The 16,637-nt window shown below is 58.0% G+C and overlaps 1 protein-coding gene across 9 annotated transcripts in view; it reads right to left on the reverse strand.

Annotated features, from left to right (window-relative positions):
- Window positions 1-16,637, reverse strand: part of TSNARE1 (t-SNARE domain containing 1) — a 395,042-nt gene that overhangs the window by 297,858 nt on the left and 80,547 nt on the right. For 3 of the 9 annotated variants that reach the window (XM_049700691.1, XM_049700695.1, XM_049700692.1), the window contains one exon: window positions 3,866-16,354. In XM_049700691.1, coding sequence (XP_049556648.1) covers window positions 15,768-16,354 — 587 coding nt within the window. In that variant the 3' untranslated portion in view covers window positions 3,866-15,767. Of the gene's footprint in view, window positions 1-3,865; window positions 16,355-16,637 lie in introns of those variants that run through there. The other 6 variants (XR_007472769.1, XR_007472770.1, XM_049700693.1 and 3 more) reach the window with 3 other exon arrangements.

Genomic DNA, 16,637 nt, shown 5'->3' on the forward strand with positions numbered 1-16,637 from the left:
GGCACAGAAGTACGAGGACAGCCTGGAGGAGGCCCCCTGGATGAGCTCCAAACCCCATGGACCCGGGGCCTTAGGCCAGGCCACCTCCTCCCTCAGGGGTGGAGAGCAGGCCCAGGGGGTGAGAGGAGAGAAGGTCCAAACCCAGCGGGTCACTGAGGTCAGTGTGTGTGATGGGGGGACTGGGGTCCCTCCCTGAGTCCAGGGAATGGAGGAGTGGGTGGCAATTCCCCAGACCCCCAAGGAGGGCAGGGCCTGGGCAGAGGCCACGAGAAGAGGGGACAAAGGCAGATGGGGTGGAGAGGGCTTGCTGGAGGTAGGGGTGTGATTCTGAGCAGGGGGCAGTCTCTACCCTCATTCCAAAGTGCACGGCCCGTCTCTCAGCACCTCTCCCCCCTCCCTCTTCCCCGCAGGACTGTGCACAGCAGTCCCATTGGCCCCGGGTCTGGCCTGTGAAGTGCCTGGTGAGTGCAGCAGGTCACTCGCTGCTCCCAAGCACACACCCAAAGCTACTGTGAGATTCTTCCACTGCTCTGGCCTCTGCTGTGAGCCTGGCAATGTCTGAGGGGGGCTGTCCATCAGTCTGGGTCCCAGAGTCAAAGCACAGGAGCAAAGGCACCTCCAACCCACTGTGGGCACGTAACACGAGCTAGAACCAAACCCAGCCTTGGGCTCATTTGTTACTGCAGCCAAACAGCCTGAGCTGACTGATACAAGGAGGAACAGGATGAGCTCCGTTTAACAGAGGGATGCGAAATCCTGCCGCTAACCTTTGTGTGATCCTCGGTGGCCCTTGAGGCCTCTCTGGCCTCTCGCTCCCTCCTCCAAAGTCGACAGCAAGGCTCTGGTGACCATTAACACAGGGGACCCAGTGCCAAGGCCGGCAGCTCGGTGGGATGTATGTGTTAGTACTTAACGCCGGCAGGCCCTGAATTAACAAACACCACTTGGAACCCCTCACGCTCACAGCCACATGCTACTCTCTTATTCTCACATCTATTCTCCTGCCAGTAGCAAGAGCATTTTGAGGGAAAGTGCAAATCTGGGGGACATGGAGAGCTCCTCACCAGGCTAAAAATGGTGCTGTAACGAGGCCTCCCTCCCCCAGAGCAGAGCAAGTTGAAACTCCTCAAGGTGCTAATGTTCCGAGTGTGGGGGCACCAAGGTGTAGCCCCCGATCCCTTTCCCGGCAGACAGCAGTGGACGCTGGACCAGCGGAAAGGGACAGCCATCAACGCCGAGAGCGTCAGCGTGGCAGAAGCCTTGCTTGTGGGGACAGCATCAGGGACAGCTCAACAATCCCGGGATCGAAGCTGTCCCCTTGCTTCTGTTTTCCCTTCTGAGCCTTTTCATCTGCCCTGTTGGCAACATCATTAATGAGCCATCAACAGATGTTCCTGAAGCAGCAGTGAGGTACCGGGGGGTGGGGGGGCGGGTAGTGGGGACCACGGAGTCACCGATGTGTGAGGGAGGCAAGGACATGGCTGGACGGGCCACCGGTGCAGGGAGGTTAGCCTAACCCCCGCCCCGCTTCTGCGATGTGCACTCAACTCCTACCCTGGGGCTGCAGGGAGGCTCACCTGGGAAACAGGTAAAGCCTCGCAAAGGGGAGGGACGATGCTTAGTGATATCCTTCCCCTCCTGGGACCCCCGCAGAGTGACAAGGGTGAATCGCTGCCCCCCTAGGCCTGGGGTCTGAGCCAGGCGAAGGAGGGCACATCCTGAAAGATGACCCAGTGTCCAGCCGCCCCTGCCCCTGTCCGTGGTGCTGACGCTCCTTCCGTGGTCCATTTACAGGCTGGGAACACCAAGGCCCATGAACACACAGAAGGCAAGTGATGGGGTCAAGCCCACGTTGTTTGGAATCGGGTCCAGACTTCCCACGCCCACCTCGGTCGGACCCCTGTTCTCCAGATTGTGACCCGGTCATGGGGACGCATCCAATGGCGCCCGCTTGGGGCTGCTCAGAGCTTGAGGTTCCCACCAGTTGGGGCTGAAAAGGAGAAGCCAACCCCCAAAAAACCACAATAAAGAAGGAGAGCTGGGCCCCCTGTGTCTGAGGGACAAGGAGGCTGGGGCAGCAGAAAGTGGGGAGCACCGGTTCTGCCCTCCTCGCCACAGCCCACGCCTCCGGGACCGCGCTCCAGGCAGCCGCAGCCCTTGCAGTTAGGGTGCGGCACACACCTGCCCACCCCGGGCGGGCTGCCTCTCAGCCCTGCCTTCTGAAAGCATCAGTCGGCCCGGAGCGCTCCCGCCCTGGAGACAGGCCCTCGATTCGCTGGAGGGGTTGCATCCTTCAGTCTCCCAGCAGCCGCGTTCCGCCCCTCCACATTCTTCTATCTGCAGAGCACGCACTTTGAGAGAGAGCTTGTTTGGTGTCTGGGCGGTTTGTTTGGTTCACTTTTGTTGTTTCCGCCTCTCTGCTGTCAAGAGGTAAACACTCTACTTGTCCTCCGGGGGGGCCAGTTAATAATGCTTCGGCAGCAGGTGCAGGAGGACGGCCAGGACCCGGAAACCGGGGTTTTCTTCCGGGTTGTGCCCCCGACCAGCTGTGTGACCCAGGCCAAGTCTCTGAGCCTCTCTGGGCCTCTTCTCCTTGCATACAGATTGGGGCTGGAACTCTGCCCAACCCTGAACTTTGAGGTGGTGCTGGCGGTGACAATGCTCAGTGCAAGAAGGGTCATCTGCACAGGCTGGGCTCCTAACAGACAGTTAGTTACCTGCACGGCTTCACTTAATCCCCCAATCCCGGGCAAAGGATATTTCCAGACACGAAAAGGATGGCTCAGAGATAACACGCAGTTTCGTCAAAGTCGCACAGCAAGTTAACTGATGCAGCCAGTACTCAGGCTGGGGCATTTCTAAGCTCTGCTCCTTCCCAGGCCGGGAGCTCATCAGGACCAGACAGCCCTGCAGGCACCCTTGGTAGTTACTGTGGTCACTGCCACCATCACTCCCACATGCAGGCCCCCCAGGGGCAGCCTCAGCACCAAGTCCCCATCCTGGCTCCTCCTTGACCTGGGGGCCCCCCAACCTCCCCACACCTCAGTTGTCTCATCTGTACGATGGGCATGCTGCCCCCTGCCCTGCCCCCTGCGTAGGACAGGTGTGCGGCTCGGCTGGGTGAGGTTGGACTCACAGAGGTGGGGCACGAGCCCCCTCCGTCCTGCCCTGCGCCTCCCGCCCTGGAGGACACATCTGATCCCTCACACAGACGAGGAGCCCAGGCCAGACGCAGCCCCTCCCAGGGCAGGTGGCATTTTAGGGAGACTGGTTGGGGCAGGCGGTGCTGACTCAGGGGGAATGGACTCAGTGGCAGGACAGGTTTGGAAGCCGGACAACCAGGGCGCCTGCCCAGCCACTGCTGGGTGTGACCTCGCTCATGCAACATTGCAGGAATGGCAGCAGTGACACGAACAACAAGGCTGGCGACAGGACAGTGGGTGGGGGACATGGGGGCCTCAGGCCACCCCACTGCAGCTGCCCACCCACCCCTCAGACCCGAGGCTGGACCAGGGTGGCGGGGCTGGGCTAAGAGCTGAGCCTTTTCCAGAAACAGAAATCGATCTCACGCAAACACTCCTGGCTTCTCATTGCAAAAGGGCTACACAGTTCTGTCTCCCTTTCCCCTTCTTTCTTGGCGGCAAGCGCATGAGAGCCGTGGGCCCGGGCCTGTGGGCCTGGCAGCACTGAGGTTCTCAATAAAACCAAATCTATATCTGTTTGCAGAAGGCAGGGCCCAGCCAACTGGATTCCGCTGGGTTCCAAGCCTCAGGGCTGCAGCTGGCTTCCCCGGCGCCCCATGTATTCCGAGTCCTGGCACAGGGGCCACCCCCTCACCCCAGCCTCCCCCCCCACCAGCGCCCACACACCGCCCCTCTCCAGACCCCACCTCCACCAGCTCGAGGCGACAGACACAGCAAATACTCCCCGAGCTTGCAGAGAGCACAGCAGCTCCGTCTGTGCACAGTGGTGGGGTGGGAGCTGTCCCGTGGACCGCTGCACCCTGTCTCCCTCTGGCCGTCCTCCCCCTTCCGGCTCCTCCCACTTCCAGTGCAACACCTGCCGCTCCCAACTTCCTGGCTCTGTCCAAAATCCCGAGGTGCGCGGGAAAGCCTGGGCATCAGAGACTGGATTTGAACACTGGCTCCGCCCCTCACCAGCTGCATGATTTGGGGCAAGTGCTGGTCTTTCTTAAGTTTCAGTCCCACGTCCACAAAATGGGCAACAGTGGGCTGTTTGTCATGAGAGCAGGACAGGGACCGGACACGCTCTGGGGCTCCTCGGGTGCTGTAGCCCTGCCCCCCATGCCCCCCACCAACCGCATGCCTGGTGGGATGCTCCCAGCAGGCACAGCAGGCCCTCCGGCAGGTCCTGGACACTCACCCTACGCTCGGCCCTGTGCCAACAGCCAGAATGACGAGAGTGGCAGATGTGTCCACCTGGGGAGCTGGAGGCTGGAGGGGGGTCGGGGGAGGCTGGAGGGCCCCAAGGCATAATGAAGACAGTGGGCTGGGGGCTCTGCTGCACAGAGGAAGGTGTGGGGTCCTGCAGGGGTGCAGTCTGAATGGAGCACAGAGTGTCTGCTGCGGTGTGGGGGGGTGAGAGGGTGCCGCGAGGTCACAGGACAACAGTGGTCCCCCAAGAGTGAGGACCACGTGTCGTCCTCCCTGTGCTCCCTGCCCCCACCTGCCTGCATCGCCCTCCTGACAGCAGGGGCTCTAAGGAAGGCCCATAGGTCAAGTCACAGCTGCCCTAAGGCAGGCACGCTGTCAGCACCGACAGGAGAGGTGACAGTGGAGGGAGTGTGGAGAGCGGAGCTCTTAGGTACAGAGGCCTCCGGGGACTGGAGGGCAAGGACACGAGTTAGAACATGAGCCCCACCTTGGGGAGGGCTCTGAAGAAGATATGAGCATCGCAAAGACAGAGATCACTTTTCTTCTCCATTCTCCCAGGGCCTCGTACCATGCCTACTGTGGAGGACGCTCTCTTATCACCATAATCACCACCACAGCAGGATTCACCACCACCACCACTGCCACCACCACCACCATCATCACCACAGCCACGACCATTACCACCATCACCACCATCACCACCACCACCACCACCACCACCATCACCACCACCACACCATCACCACCACCACCACCACCACCACCACCATCACCACCACAACACCATCATCAGAACAAGTCACTGTGCTAAGTGCTTCCCATGTACCCGCTGAGGCGGCCCTGTTTGCATGTTACAGAAAAGGGAAATGAGGAGCAGAGCGGTTCGGCAACACACTCAGTCACCCACAGGCAGTCACTGCAGAGCTGGGATTAGAACCCAGTCTGTGTGACTCCAGGGACCGTCCTCATCTGTTAAATAAACAGCAGTGGCTGCCCCTACTCAGCACAGCTTCTGAAGAAGGGGATTCTTGATGTGAATCGGACAAGATGCTGGGCTCACTCTGGTCCTCCAGATCACTGTTTCTCTGGGCCACTCACTGGTACTGGAAGGAAAAGAGGTTCATTTGCATGCAATTTGCATACAGCTGCTGAAAATGAGCCCAGATTCCTACCACTTCAAAACTGCATTGTTTCTGCCTTGAAAGGGACCTTCCCACGCACACAGCCATCCCCCAGTCACCCCACGGTGGGGTGGTGTCCCCTCGTCACCTCTCTGGAGCGGTCAATCCCCCACTCCCAGTCCAGCCCCCACTCAGGGGTGACCTGAGCCTGAGAACCTCCGTCCTCTGGAGTAGCCAGGAGCTCCCACGGCCCTCCCAGCTGAAGCCTGCGGAGCAGGGCAGGGGTGGGGGCAGGTGGGGGCATAGGTCCTGCAAGGGAGATTCTAAAGTGGGCCACCCGGCATGCGCAGCAGTTCCCTGTGAAAATTGGACCCGGTACCCTGGACAGCCGGCCCGGTCAGTCTTACCACCAGGACTGGGCCGGATGCCAGGCGCTGCCTCAGGAGGCTCTCCCCTCCTCCAGACCACCATCTTCCCGCGGGACCCCCGGCCCGCCCCCCAATCTGCCTGCCCTGTGTCCAGGTTCGGGAAGGCCAGGCAGCTCCTCTGCTGCCTCGGTGCTCCGAAGCTCAGTCTGGGACTAGCAGACCAGGAGGAAGCCGTGCTAGGAGGGCCGCTCGGAAGCTCGCCCCCCAGGTGGGTGTTCAGGGGTACTGTGGACAAGGCCTGGGCTCTCTGCGGACCCGCCCAGGAGAGGGGCCCATCTGATCAGTGGCCAGGTGACGTGAGGTGCGGCCAGGCGCCCCTCCCGCCGAGGGGTGAGCAGCTCAGGGCCTGGCAGCCTGGCCTGGGGCGTGCAGCTCTTCCTCTGCCCCGTGCCCGGCTCCCTCACGGGCCTCCCACAGACGAGCGGCCTCCCGGAGAAGCCCTTCTGCCCACCTGATGCCCCATCTTGGAAGCGGACCACTCCCACCTTCATGCTCCAGACGCTGCCTGGATGGCGAGCAAGGAGAACACATGCCTGCGCACAGGCACATATGACACGTGTGCACATACATAAACTTCGTGCACAGCACCGCAACACACCTGAGCACGTGCGCGTGCGCACACATCATGTACACACATGTGCAGACGCACACATGCATGCACACGCGCACACACGTGCACTTCCCGCCACCAGGCCTGCCCATGCCTGTGTCCCCGCATGCTGTGAGCGGGGGTGGCCGCGTGTCCCTGAGTCTAGGGCAAGTCTTCACCATCCGGCCTCACAGGTCTCATCTGTGCAGGGGGTGAGACTCTTCTCACCTCAGGGGCTCAGAGGCACCCCTCGGGGGGCAGGGACTTCCAGCTTTAAGACTGCCCCTCAGAGCCAGCCCCCCCTCCTTTGGAGGCCTTTCCACATTCACCTGGGCCGTGTTGATTTATCCTCTGTCCTCCTCTGGCCCACGGGCCTGGCATTTCATTAGCCATCTCTCTGGCAGTTCCTCCTGGGCCTCAGGACACCCCTGACCCTTGTCTCCAGAACAGGAATGTGTGTCAGGCTGGACCCCCGCACCCACAGGGAGTGCCACTCGTGTGATCAGCATAGCAGGAAGAACACGGGGCGACCCTGCACTCACTCCCAAGGGCAGGCCCATCTCCCCTGAGCAGAGACTTCTTTACGGATCAAGAAAGGGTGAGAGGGCCTCTGCTGGGAGGGGCTTTCCTGCCCAGCCTTGCTGCGAGTGGTCCGCAGGCTGTAGTCGCTCACCCTGGGCCCAGGGCAGCCGGAGCACGGCCCCAGGACCCGCACCACCTCCCTGCTGCCTGCAGGCTCTGCAGGCCCCACCAGGTGCAGTCCCCAGGCCAGCCAGAGAGCAGGCAGGTCGGCCCACGTCCGCCGCTTAGAGGAGTGGGGACACCCGCAGAGGCACACTGAAACTGGGCCAAGGCAGCGCCCACCTGACCTGAAGCTGCTGCGAGTCGCCAAGGACACTGGGGCAGGTGGAGCACACAGCGGGGTGCAGGGCCCCCCCAGTCCCTCTGTCCTATGCCCGTGACCTCTGCCCGTCTACCCAGGTATGGTGAGCCCAGTCACCAGCAGATTGACTTAAATCTTCGCCTGGGGTTACTTTTCTGCAGGCGATCACTCAGAGCAGGGCTGCGGAGCGCACAGAGCCACGGGGTACGGGAAGGGGCACGGCTTGAGGCCCAGCCCGAGGCCTGGGTGCACACGGGGTCCCCCTCCCCGCCCCCCCGCGGCCCCACCAGCTGTCCCTCCCGGCGCCTGGAACCCAATTCACATTTACATTTCCCAGCAGATGGTGGGGAGAATTTATAACAATCTTATCATGAAAATAAGATTCTCCGGTGTTCTCTGCACCCAGGGACTCAGGCCTCGGCAAATCCAATTGCTGCTTATCTACCCTGCTCGGCTCCAAATTAAAAGGCACCTCCCCTCCCCCACAAGCTGCCCAGCGTGGCCCTCAGCCTGGCCAGGGCAGCAGGTTCCAAGCCCAAAACAGCCTGGATGAGGCCTCCCAGGCTCTCAGATGACAACATCCTGTCACTGGGAACAGGATGAAGGGCTCTGGCCAGAGAATCCCTCCTCGCCCTCCCTGGAGGCTCGGGGCCTGGGCCAGGCCACCAGCTGGGCTCTTCGCGAGTCCTGCCCTTGACTGGACTTGGATTAGCTCAGAAGCCCAAGCTCCCCAAGACAGCATCTGACCCCGGCCTGGCCCACTGGAGACCTTGCCTCCTCCTGCACCTCCTAATCTCCCCGGCCCTGCCTTCCGGGTGCCTCTGCACAGGTGCGGGCGGTACACAGACCGTGCAGTGCATTGACAGAGCACAGACTGCACGCTGAGCACCGTCCTGGGGGCCGGGGGCAGCCAGAGCCCTGCCTTGTGGAGGTTCCCTGCCCAGGAAGACAAGGACTTACAGGGGGCGTTGGCACGTGTGGGGATGGGAGGGCGAGAGGCAGCAGGGGAAGCCTCTCTGTTAAGCACATGTGTGAGGAAAGACCTACACTGGGGAGCAGTTAGGATGTGGAAAGGATGCAGGCGAGTGGGAAGGAAGGAGGCCGACCTTGTCCCTGGCACCTGCGGGGCATTCACTGCTTTCTTCTGCTGCCGCAGCCTGAGGACAGTTGCACAGCTCCCCACACAGGGCCTCAGGGTGGGCGTTCAAAGTTCAGCCTCATCCCTCATCCTCGTCCTCGAGGCAGCTCCAATGGAGGGTGGGGGGGCATTACTTCCCCCAAAGCCGGTGGTTTGTCCGGGCTTCCTGCTAAACTACCAGCTCCAAAAGGTAGGCCACGGGACGCAGCGCGGTCCGCTTGTGTCGTGATAGGATGACCAGGTCTGTGTCCATGAGACAGACAGGACCACGATGATCCTTTCCCGTACGTATGTCACCTTTGATTTGACCTCGAGTTATGTATTTAGGAATTTCCCCTTTTCCCGTTCTCCGGGGAGGTTTGTGTAAGACTGGATCTCTGCCCTGACAGTTGGGTAGAACGCACGTAAAAGACCAATCGGGCTTAGTGTTTCCATGGGGAGAAAGTCTTTCCGACCCATTCTATTTCTTTAATGGCTACAGAACCATTGATCTATTTATTCTTGAGTCAATGTTGGCAAACCGTACTTTTCTAGGAATCTGTCCATTTTTTCCCTAAGTTTCCAAACTTGTTGGCATAAGACCGTTCATAGAATTCTCTTATTACTTTGGAATTTCTGCTCTTTCAACGCTGGATCAATCTTACTAGTGGTTTGTCTATTTTCACCATCTTTCCAAAGAACCATCTCTTGGCTTCCTGCAGACGCTGTTATAACTTAATAAATTCTGCTTAGTCTCTATAATCTTCTTCCTTCTAATTTCTCAGGGTTCATTCTGTAGTCCTTTTACCCTTATTTATTGTCTTTTTAATATCTTAATTCATTAATTTTCAGCCTTTCTTCTTTTGTTGTATAAGTATTTAAGGCTATTCATTTCCTTTGAAGTACCTCACAGATTTTGATATGTAGTATTTTCATCATTATTCAATTATGTCATTTTTACATATCTATTAATGATTTCTTCATCGACCTCCCAGTCAGTTAGGACTGTTTTAAATATTTCCCAACATACAAGGAATTTCTCTTTATTTTTGTGCATTTTCTAATAATTGTAGTGTCTTACCCACTACTGATTCTTTGAAGTTTGTTGACACTTGCTCTATGACCTAAGTCATGGTCAAAATCTGTAGCCGTCCCAGGCGTCCTGGAGAAGACCGTTATCTGCTGTTTGAGGGTCCAGTAAGTCAAGTGCTGATTATTACTGAAACCTGCTCTATATTCACTAATTCCTAGTCTCTGTGCCCATGTTGACACCTTCTTCTCTCGTGATGGAGTCCCTTTGCAGGTGGGAAGTTCTGGCTTTGTTTATCTATTTAGAGCTCTTTTATTAGGTGTATAGAAATGTAAGGTTTTTCATCTTCCTGAGGAGCTGAGCCGATCATGCAGTGATTTGTGCTGTCCTGTTTAATATATTTACTTATATGATTAATCCTGGTGGTATTCATGTACATATTTGTCTTCACGTCCATTTTATCCAAAGCTGACCTTACCACTCACACCCTCCCTGACTCTCTGACCGATGTGTCTTTCTTTACAGCTTCATTCTCACCTTCTGGTCCTTATGTGTTACTGGATCACTTGTATTTTTTTCCTACAATCTGATGATCCTTGACATTTAATAAGCTCTTCTAATCCATCCACATTAATTTGTTTACTGGACACGATTTCAAAAGCTTGCCTCAGGTTTTCTATTTGTCCAAGTTTTTTCTTCTGTATTATTTTAGTTTCTCTCTTTTTTTTCCTATTTTATTCAGTAAAGACTTTTTGTCCGCTTACTTGCATTCTTACTCCTTTCTTCCTGGTGTGGAAGTTATAGACTCCTACAATACTCTTCCAGAGGTTACGACTGCCTTCAATTTTATTGTATTTTCCACTGGTGTCTTGTGCGTGTAGGTCTGTGAGACGCTATCACACATGCAGATCCCTGTACCGCTGTGGTGACCAGATACAGAGCTGCTCAGAGCTGCTCCAATACCTCGGGGGGCCCTCGTGCTGTCCTAGAGTTGCACCCACCCAGCCCACCTCCCGGTCCCGTTTCTATCTCCACAATCTCGTCCCTTAGAGGATGTCAGACCCACGGAATCACCCAGCATGGGCTCTACAAAACAGGCTCCTCCACTCAGCAAAATGCCCTCGGAACCCTCCCCCTTGTTCACCCTCTTTATTGCTGAGGAGTATTTCTTGGCGTGGACGCACCACAGTTTAACCATTTACCCACAGAAGGCATCTGGGTTATTTCCAATTTGGGGCTGTTACAGATAAAGATGCTGTGAATACCTGTGTACAGGTTTTTGTGTAAACATGACTTTTTATTTCTCTAGGATAAATGCGCAGGAGTGCAATTGTTGGGAAGTATCGTAAGTGAATGTTTAACTTTTTAAGAAACTACCACAGTGTTTTCCAGAGTAGTTGTATCATTTTGCATTCCCGCCAGCAGTGTACGAATGGTCCACTTTCTCTGTATCTCTTATTTTAGCCATTCTAGCAGGCGTGCGGTGGTTTCTCATTATGGTTTTAATTTGCATTTCTCTAATGGTTAGTGATGTTGAACATCTTTTCAGATGCTTATTTTCTATCCATATATCTTCTTTGGTGAAGGGTCTGCTCAAATCTTTTGCCCATTTTCTAATTCAAGTATATTTTTTCTTATTGTTGGAATTAGAGATCTCTTTATATATTCAGGATACAAGTCCTCTGCCAGATATGTGATCTACAAACATTATCTCCCAGTAAGTAGTTTGTCTTTTTATCCTCTTAACAGGGTCGTTTGAAGAGCGTAAGTCTTTAATTTCAATGAAGGAATCCTTGAGTTTTTACCATGTATTGTTATTAACAGACACCAAAATTAATGAATATTTAATTTCTCTGAAAATGGGCTCAGACTAATTTAATCACTATCATTGTCCCATTGTTGTTCTGCCCTTTCTCAAAACTTAACTGCACAAATAAGACATTACAGTCAAAAAACACTGTTTAATATGAAATGATGTCATTATCTCACACAGTCCTTTGTTGGATCTGCCCCACATTTACCAGCTCCTTGGTTCACTTTCCTTGTCACAGACCTTCCTTTGAAGATTACTCTCCATCCTCGAGTCCATCCTTCAGAAGCTCCTTTAGTGAAAGTCTGTTGGCGGTAAACTCTCAAGTTTTCACTCGTCTTTGCTCTCCAGAGATGGTTTTGCGGGCGGCGTGATTCCAGGCTGACAGTCCCTTCTCTCGGCCTTGGTGGGTATCACTCCACCGTCCCCAGCCTCCACGGTTGCTGCTGTGACTGAGCTGGGAGAGGAGCCGTCACTCTGCCCCTCCTCGCGAGCCTCCTTCCCGCTCTGGGGCCGCGGTTTCCAGGAGGCATGGAGCTGCCAGGTGTCAGGTGCCTCCTGTGTCTGCGGGATGGTGGGTGGTTGGGGTGGGGCCTCCTCACACACTGCCTTTCCTCATTCAATTCTCTTCTCCTGGGACCCCGCCCCGACCTGTGCTGAATTGCTGGTATACCCTCCGCACCCCTTCACCCATCGCCCTTTCCATTTCCTTAGCTCTCCCTGGCACACTGTCACTTCCCCAGCTAAACCTCCCAGGTTGCTCCTCTCACATCATCCGGGACCAAATGTGTTGCCCGGTCCCCCGCCAAGTCCTTTGTTCTAAAAGTTATCACTGATCTTTTCCTGACTCACTGGGTCCCTTTTGATCATCTCTTATTATTACTAATTTTTGTGCTTTCATCTTATTTTTAAAATATTTCTTAGAAACTATCTTATGTCAGGTATCTGATTAATTCCTTGGGGGTCTGCAGGAGTCAGCAGCGGCTGCCCTGACAAGTAACACAGACTCGGTGGTTCAAACAACAGAAACTCACCCCGACCCCGTCCTGGAGGCCAAAAGTCAGATACCCCGGGGTCTGCAGGTCTCCTCCTCCTGCTGAGGCCGACCTCCCTGGAGTGTGGACAGCCCTCCCCTCCCGTGTCCTCACGCGCCGTCCCTCTGTGCCCATGTGTCCTGATCTCCTCTTCTTATAAGGACACGAGTCACGTTGAATCCGAGGTCACCCCAGAGACCTCGCCTTACCTCAATCACCTCTGAAGGCCCCAACTCCAAACACAGTCACCCGCTCAGGTCCTGGGGTGAGGACTTCAACATCTGAACTTTAGGGGGACAGAATTTAGCCTGCATCGGGCCCAAAGCTGTGGTCTTGTTATTTCTGCAACTGCCGGCCCTCCCTCCTCCTCTGCACCCCGAGGCTGCCCACTGCGGACTAAGTGACCTCTGCCTGTGGGTTCACGTGGCTCTTCTGAGGGTCCCCCAAAGGCCTACGAGACTCTCCCTGAAAGGACCGTCTGCCAGCATCTCGGCTGCCTCCCGTCCAGCGCTTTTGCCTGGGGTGGCGAGGGGCTGGCGGTGCGGGGACAAGTTGGGTTATTTTGCTTCCCCCTGCAAGCCCTCAAAGTGTTTACAGTCCTGGTTTTTTCCACGTGAAGCTGTCTCCTAGCAGGGGAGCCGCATGGGCTGCTGAACCCGCAGTGTACCACGAGGGATCTGCCCAACTCCTTGCCTGCGGCTCCCCCAGGCCGGGGACCTGGCCTTACTCACTTGGGGTCACATGGACGGGCTCACGCACTTGGTAAAGCAGCACGCCGAAGGGACCGGGCATGAACTGGAAATCCTGAAACCGGGCTCCAAGAGGCCCCCAGCTCTCTCCATGACTCCGGCCATCACCCCTGTGCCCCCAAGGCCACCTGGCCTCAGATTTGCCATGGTGACCTGGGGTCTCTTCAGGATCTGAGGAAAGCTGTCCTGGCCGCCCTCCAGCCTGTCTCACTGGAACACAGAAGTCTTGCAGTCAACCAGAGCAAGACACAGAAACATGGCCTGCCATGGTGGCTGACGCCTTCTAGACGCCCCGCGTCAGAACCCTTCGGTCTTCATACCTATGGGCTGCTCTGTGCACAGGACGCTGCTGCCCTTCCCCCTCTCCTTAAACCCCCCGGGCACCTGTCACCCAGTCTCCACGGGGTCTCCTCCTCTCCCTGCCGCCCTGTCCCCGGGCTCCCACACGGGGTCCTCAGAGTCCCCCTGGCCCCCGGGCCCCGCACAGGACAGCAACGCTGCCCGCCCTCACCACCCTCCCGGTGGCCCTCCTCTCCCCCATCTCCCTGTCCAGGCCCGCCATCTGCCTGGTCACCCGGCCCAGAGTCTGGGCAGAAGGCACAGAAGGTGCTGGAACCCCCCCCGGGAGGGTCAGATGTCTCCCCGCTGCCTCACCTCACATGCGCCTCCCTCAAAGCTCTGCTTCTGACCAGCTCCTAAGCCAAGACCCAGCCTCCTCCTTAACGGATCTTCAGGCCACCCCGACCCCGGATCCTTGGTTCCCCTTCCTGCAGGAACACCCCTGCACTCGAGGCCAGGCAGGGCCCCCGTCCCCCTGCCTGCCACCCAGGCTCCCTCGTGCACCCGCAGACCGATGGCCCGACAGGCAGGCACCCCATCCCAGTCGTGCCCTGCCTGGCCCTTGGACGCAGTCAGACCTCTACTCAGCCTGGGCTGCTGTGTCCTCAGCACTCAGTGCAGGGCCCAGAGCAGGTGTCCAATAGGGATTATGGGACTGGCCAGGGTCAGAGTTCAGCATGGGACCAGGGTCAGAGTTCAGCACGGAACCAGGGTCAGAGTCCAGCACGGGACCAGGGTCAGGGCTCAGCATGTGACCAGGATCAGGGCTCCGAGTGTGACCAGGGTCAGGGCTAGGTTGGGATCCGAGTAGGTGTTGACCAGGGTTAGTGGGTAACCTTGGAGAGCAGTGTTCATTGCCTGTAGAGAGGTGTGTGTCCACCGCAGTGGGCATCTTAGTGGACAAGCAGGGTCCGTGCCTTTCACCTGGAATGAAGCCCTAGGAAGACGCCACACATGGCACTGAAATGCACTCTGGCTTTGTAGGGCTGAAGGAAAGGCCGCCGTGGAGAACACATGGTGTCCTCTAGACCGCAGGGGAAGAGGAGGCTGGAAGGGCGCTGGCCACACTGCAGAGGGCTGGATGGGCAGCTAAGGAGTTGGGGCTCTCTTTTGTGGACAAGAGTTGCTGACATGCTGCTGGCCCCATGGTAAACAGAGAAACCAGGAAAAGTCCCTCCCACTGTGTGTGTTCCACCCTGGTCTCTGCTCCCCTCAGTGCCAGGCTGCCTGGGAGCCCTGGGACCAGCACGCTGTCCAGTTCATGCCAGGACCTCAGCCTCTTGCTTCCGGAAAAGGCTTTCATCACGAGTCTGGAGAAGGAGGCCAAGGGGAAGCTGGAGGTGGCACAGCCCCAGGGCCACGAGGACCCCAACAGCCACCCGAACTGTGCGCTGAGCCCCTGTGCCCTGCCTGGCGGGGCCAGGAGCTGGGGCCAGCCCCGAGGGACCCCACAGGGCCAGGAGTCACAGGTGAGGCGGATCTGACACCGGCGGGGGGCATCAGGGCTGCCTGCCGGCCAAGGGCAGAGGCAGAGCCCAGGCGCAGACAGACGGGCTCCATCTCATTTCCTGTCAGCATCACCCTCGTTATCATCACCGCCTTTTTTTGTTGTTATTTTATGCTTATATGAGAAAAATATCTTTTTCCAAGAAAAGTCGACAGGTATAAAATGGCATCCCACCCCATCCAGTACCAACGAACATATGTGCACATACGTATATACACCCCACACCGCAGGCATAAAATTGAGAGAAATAACCGCAGGCCCACAGGGCGTGGTTCCCTCGGGGCAGAATCAAGAGGTTGCAGGGGTCCAGCCCCCCTCAGTCCGTACGCCCACGGAGCAGGCGGGCTTCCAGGAGTCACTCCAGGGCACACGCCGGGGGCTTTCTGGGTGCCCAGCAGAGCCACACTCCAGGGCCCACACCCGAGGCAGTGGTTTGGGGGAGCTGCGCTCTGCGTGCTTCTTCCCGCAGCTCCGCTCACCCACTGCCCGCCGAGAGGCGCCCCGTTCTGCACTCCACAGCACTCGCCCCGACGGTCGGAGCACGGGATGGGAGCGGAGGGAGCTCGGTCCACCCACCGGCGTCACCCGAGTAGACCTCAACCCAGCCCTCCGTTCGCGTCACAGGCCCACGGACAATGGCAAGACGGAAGGGGCAACCACAGGCCAAGTCCCGCATCCTCTCTGGCTCTATCGAGGCCCCATCTCTGCCCCTCAGAGGGGCAGGACCGGAGTCCCTGCTCTGCACGCGGCCCACGGGGTCCAGACCCTAGATCTCCTCCACCTTCAGGATCATCCCTGAGAAGACCTCCTGGCCTGTGTGGCTGCCCTGGGGGCTGCCCTGGGAGCCTCCAGCTGGCCTGCAGGCTGCTCCGCCCCCAGGGCAGCCATCTGGGACTGCGGGCGAGGCGCCCCGGGGCGGGAGGGCCTCCACCAGCCTCTCCAGGGTCCGGTTGAGGGCCTCGACGCCGTCGGCCAGCCGCTGGCTCTGCTCGGCCAGCCGCTGCAGCAGCAGGTTCTGCTGGGCCATCAGCGCACTCTGCTGCTGGGACCAGGAGCTGAGCAGGGCGCCCTGCTGCCGCTGCGAGTCCAGCAGCCGCCGTTCCACGTCCGAGGCCTCAGGCCCTGTGGGCTTCCCGGGGGGCTGGGGTGCTGCCGAGGAGGGCGGCGAGGGCCGGGAGGCCCCGGGGAATGTGGCCGCGGGGGGTGCCGAGGCCGGGGAGGCAGGCGGGGAGGGTGAGGAGGGGGACGCAGGGAAGGCTCCTCGGGGGTCCAGGGGGTCGGCTTCAGGCAGGCTCGGCCCATCCAGCGTCCGCAGGGGTAGCCACAGGCAGCCGGGGGCCTCGTCCTCGTCGGCTGGCAGAGGGAGACAGGAAACGTGAGCCTTCGCCAGCCAGGACCGGGGCAACGCCAGGGAGCACCACCTGCACGAGGCCCTCTGCCCACGCAGCTATTTAGGTCTCGCGGGGCCCCTCTGCAGTGGGCAGCAGCGCCCTCGCTAGGACACCAAGACTCAGAGGGCGAAAGACGTCCTCCAGTAACGTCAAGGTAAAACTTCAACCGGGCAGCTCCAAAGCCAAGGTGCCACCACCATGCTGCCATCTGTCTGTCCATCCACCCACCCACCCAAGCTGGCCAT

This window comes from Orcinus orca, chromosome 17 (assembly GCF_937001465.1).
Source record: "Orcinus orca chromosome 17, mOrcOrc1.1, whole genome shotgun sequence".
NCBI lineage: Eukaryota > Metazoa > Chordata > Mammalia > Artiodactyla > Delphinidae > Orcinus > Orcinus orca.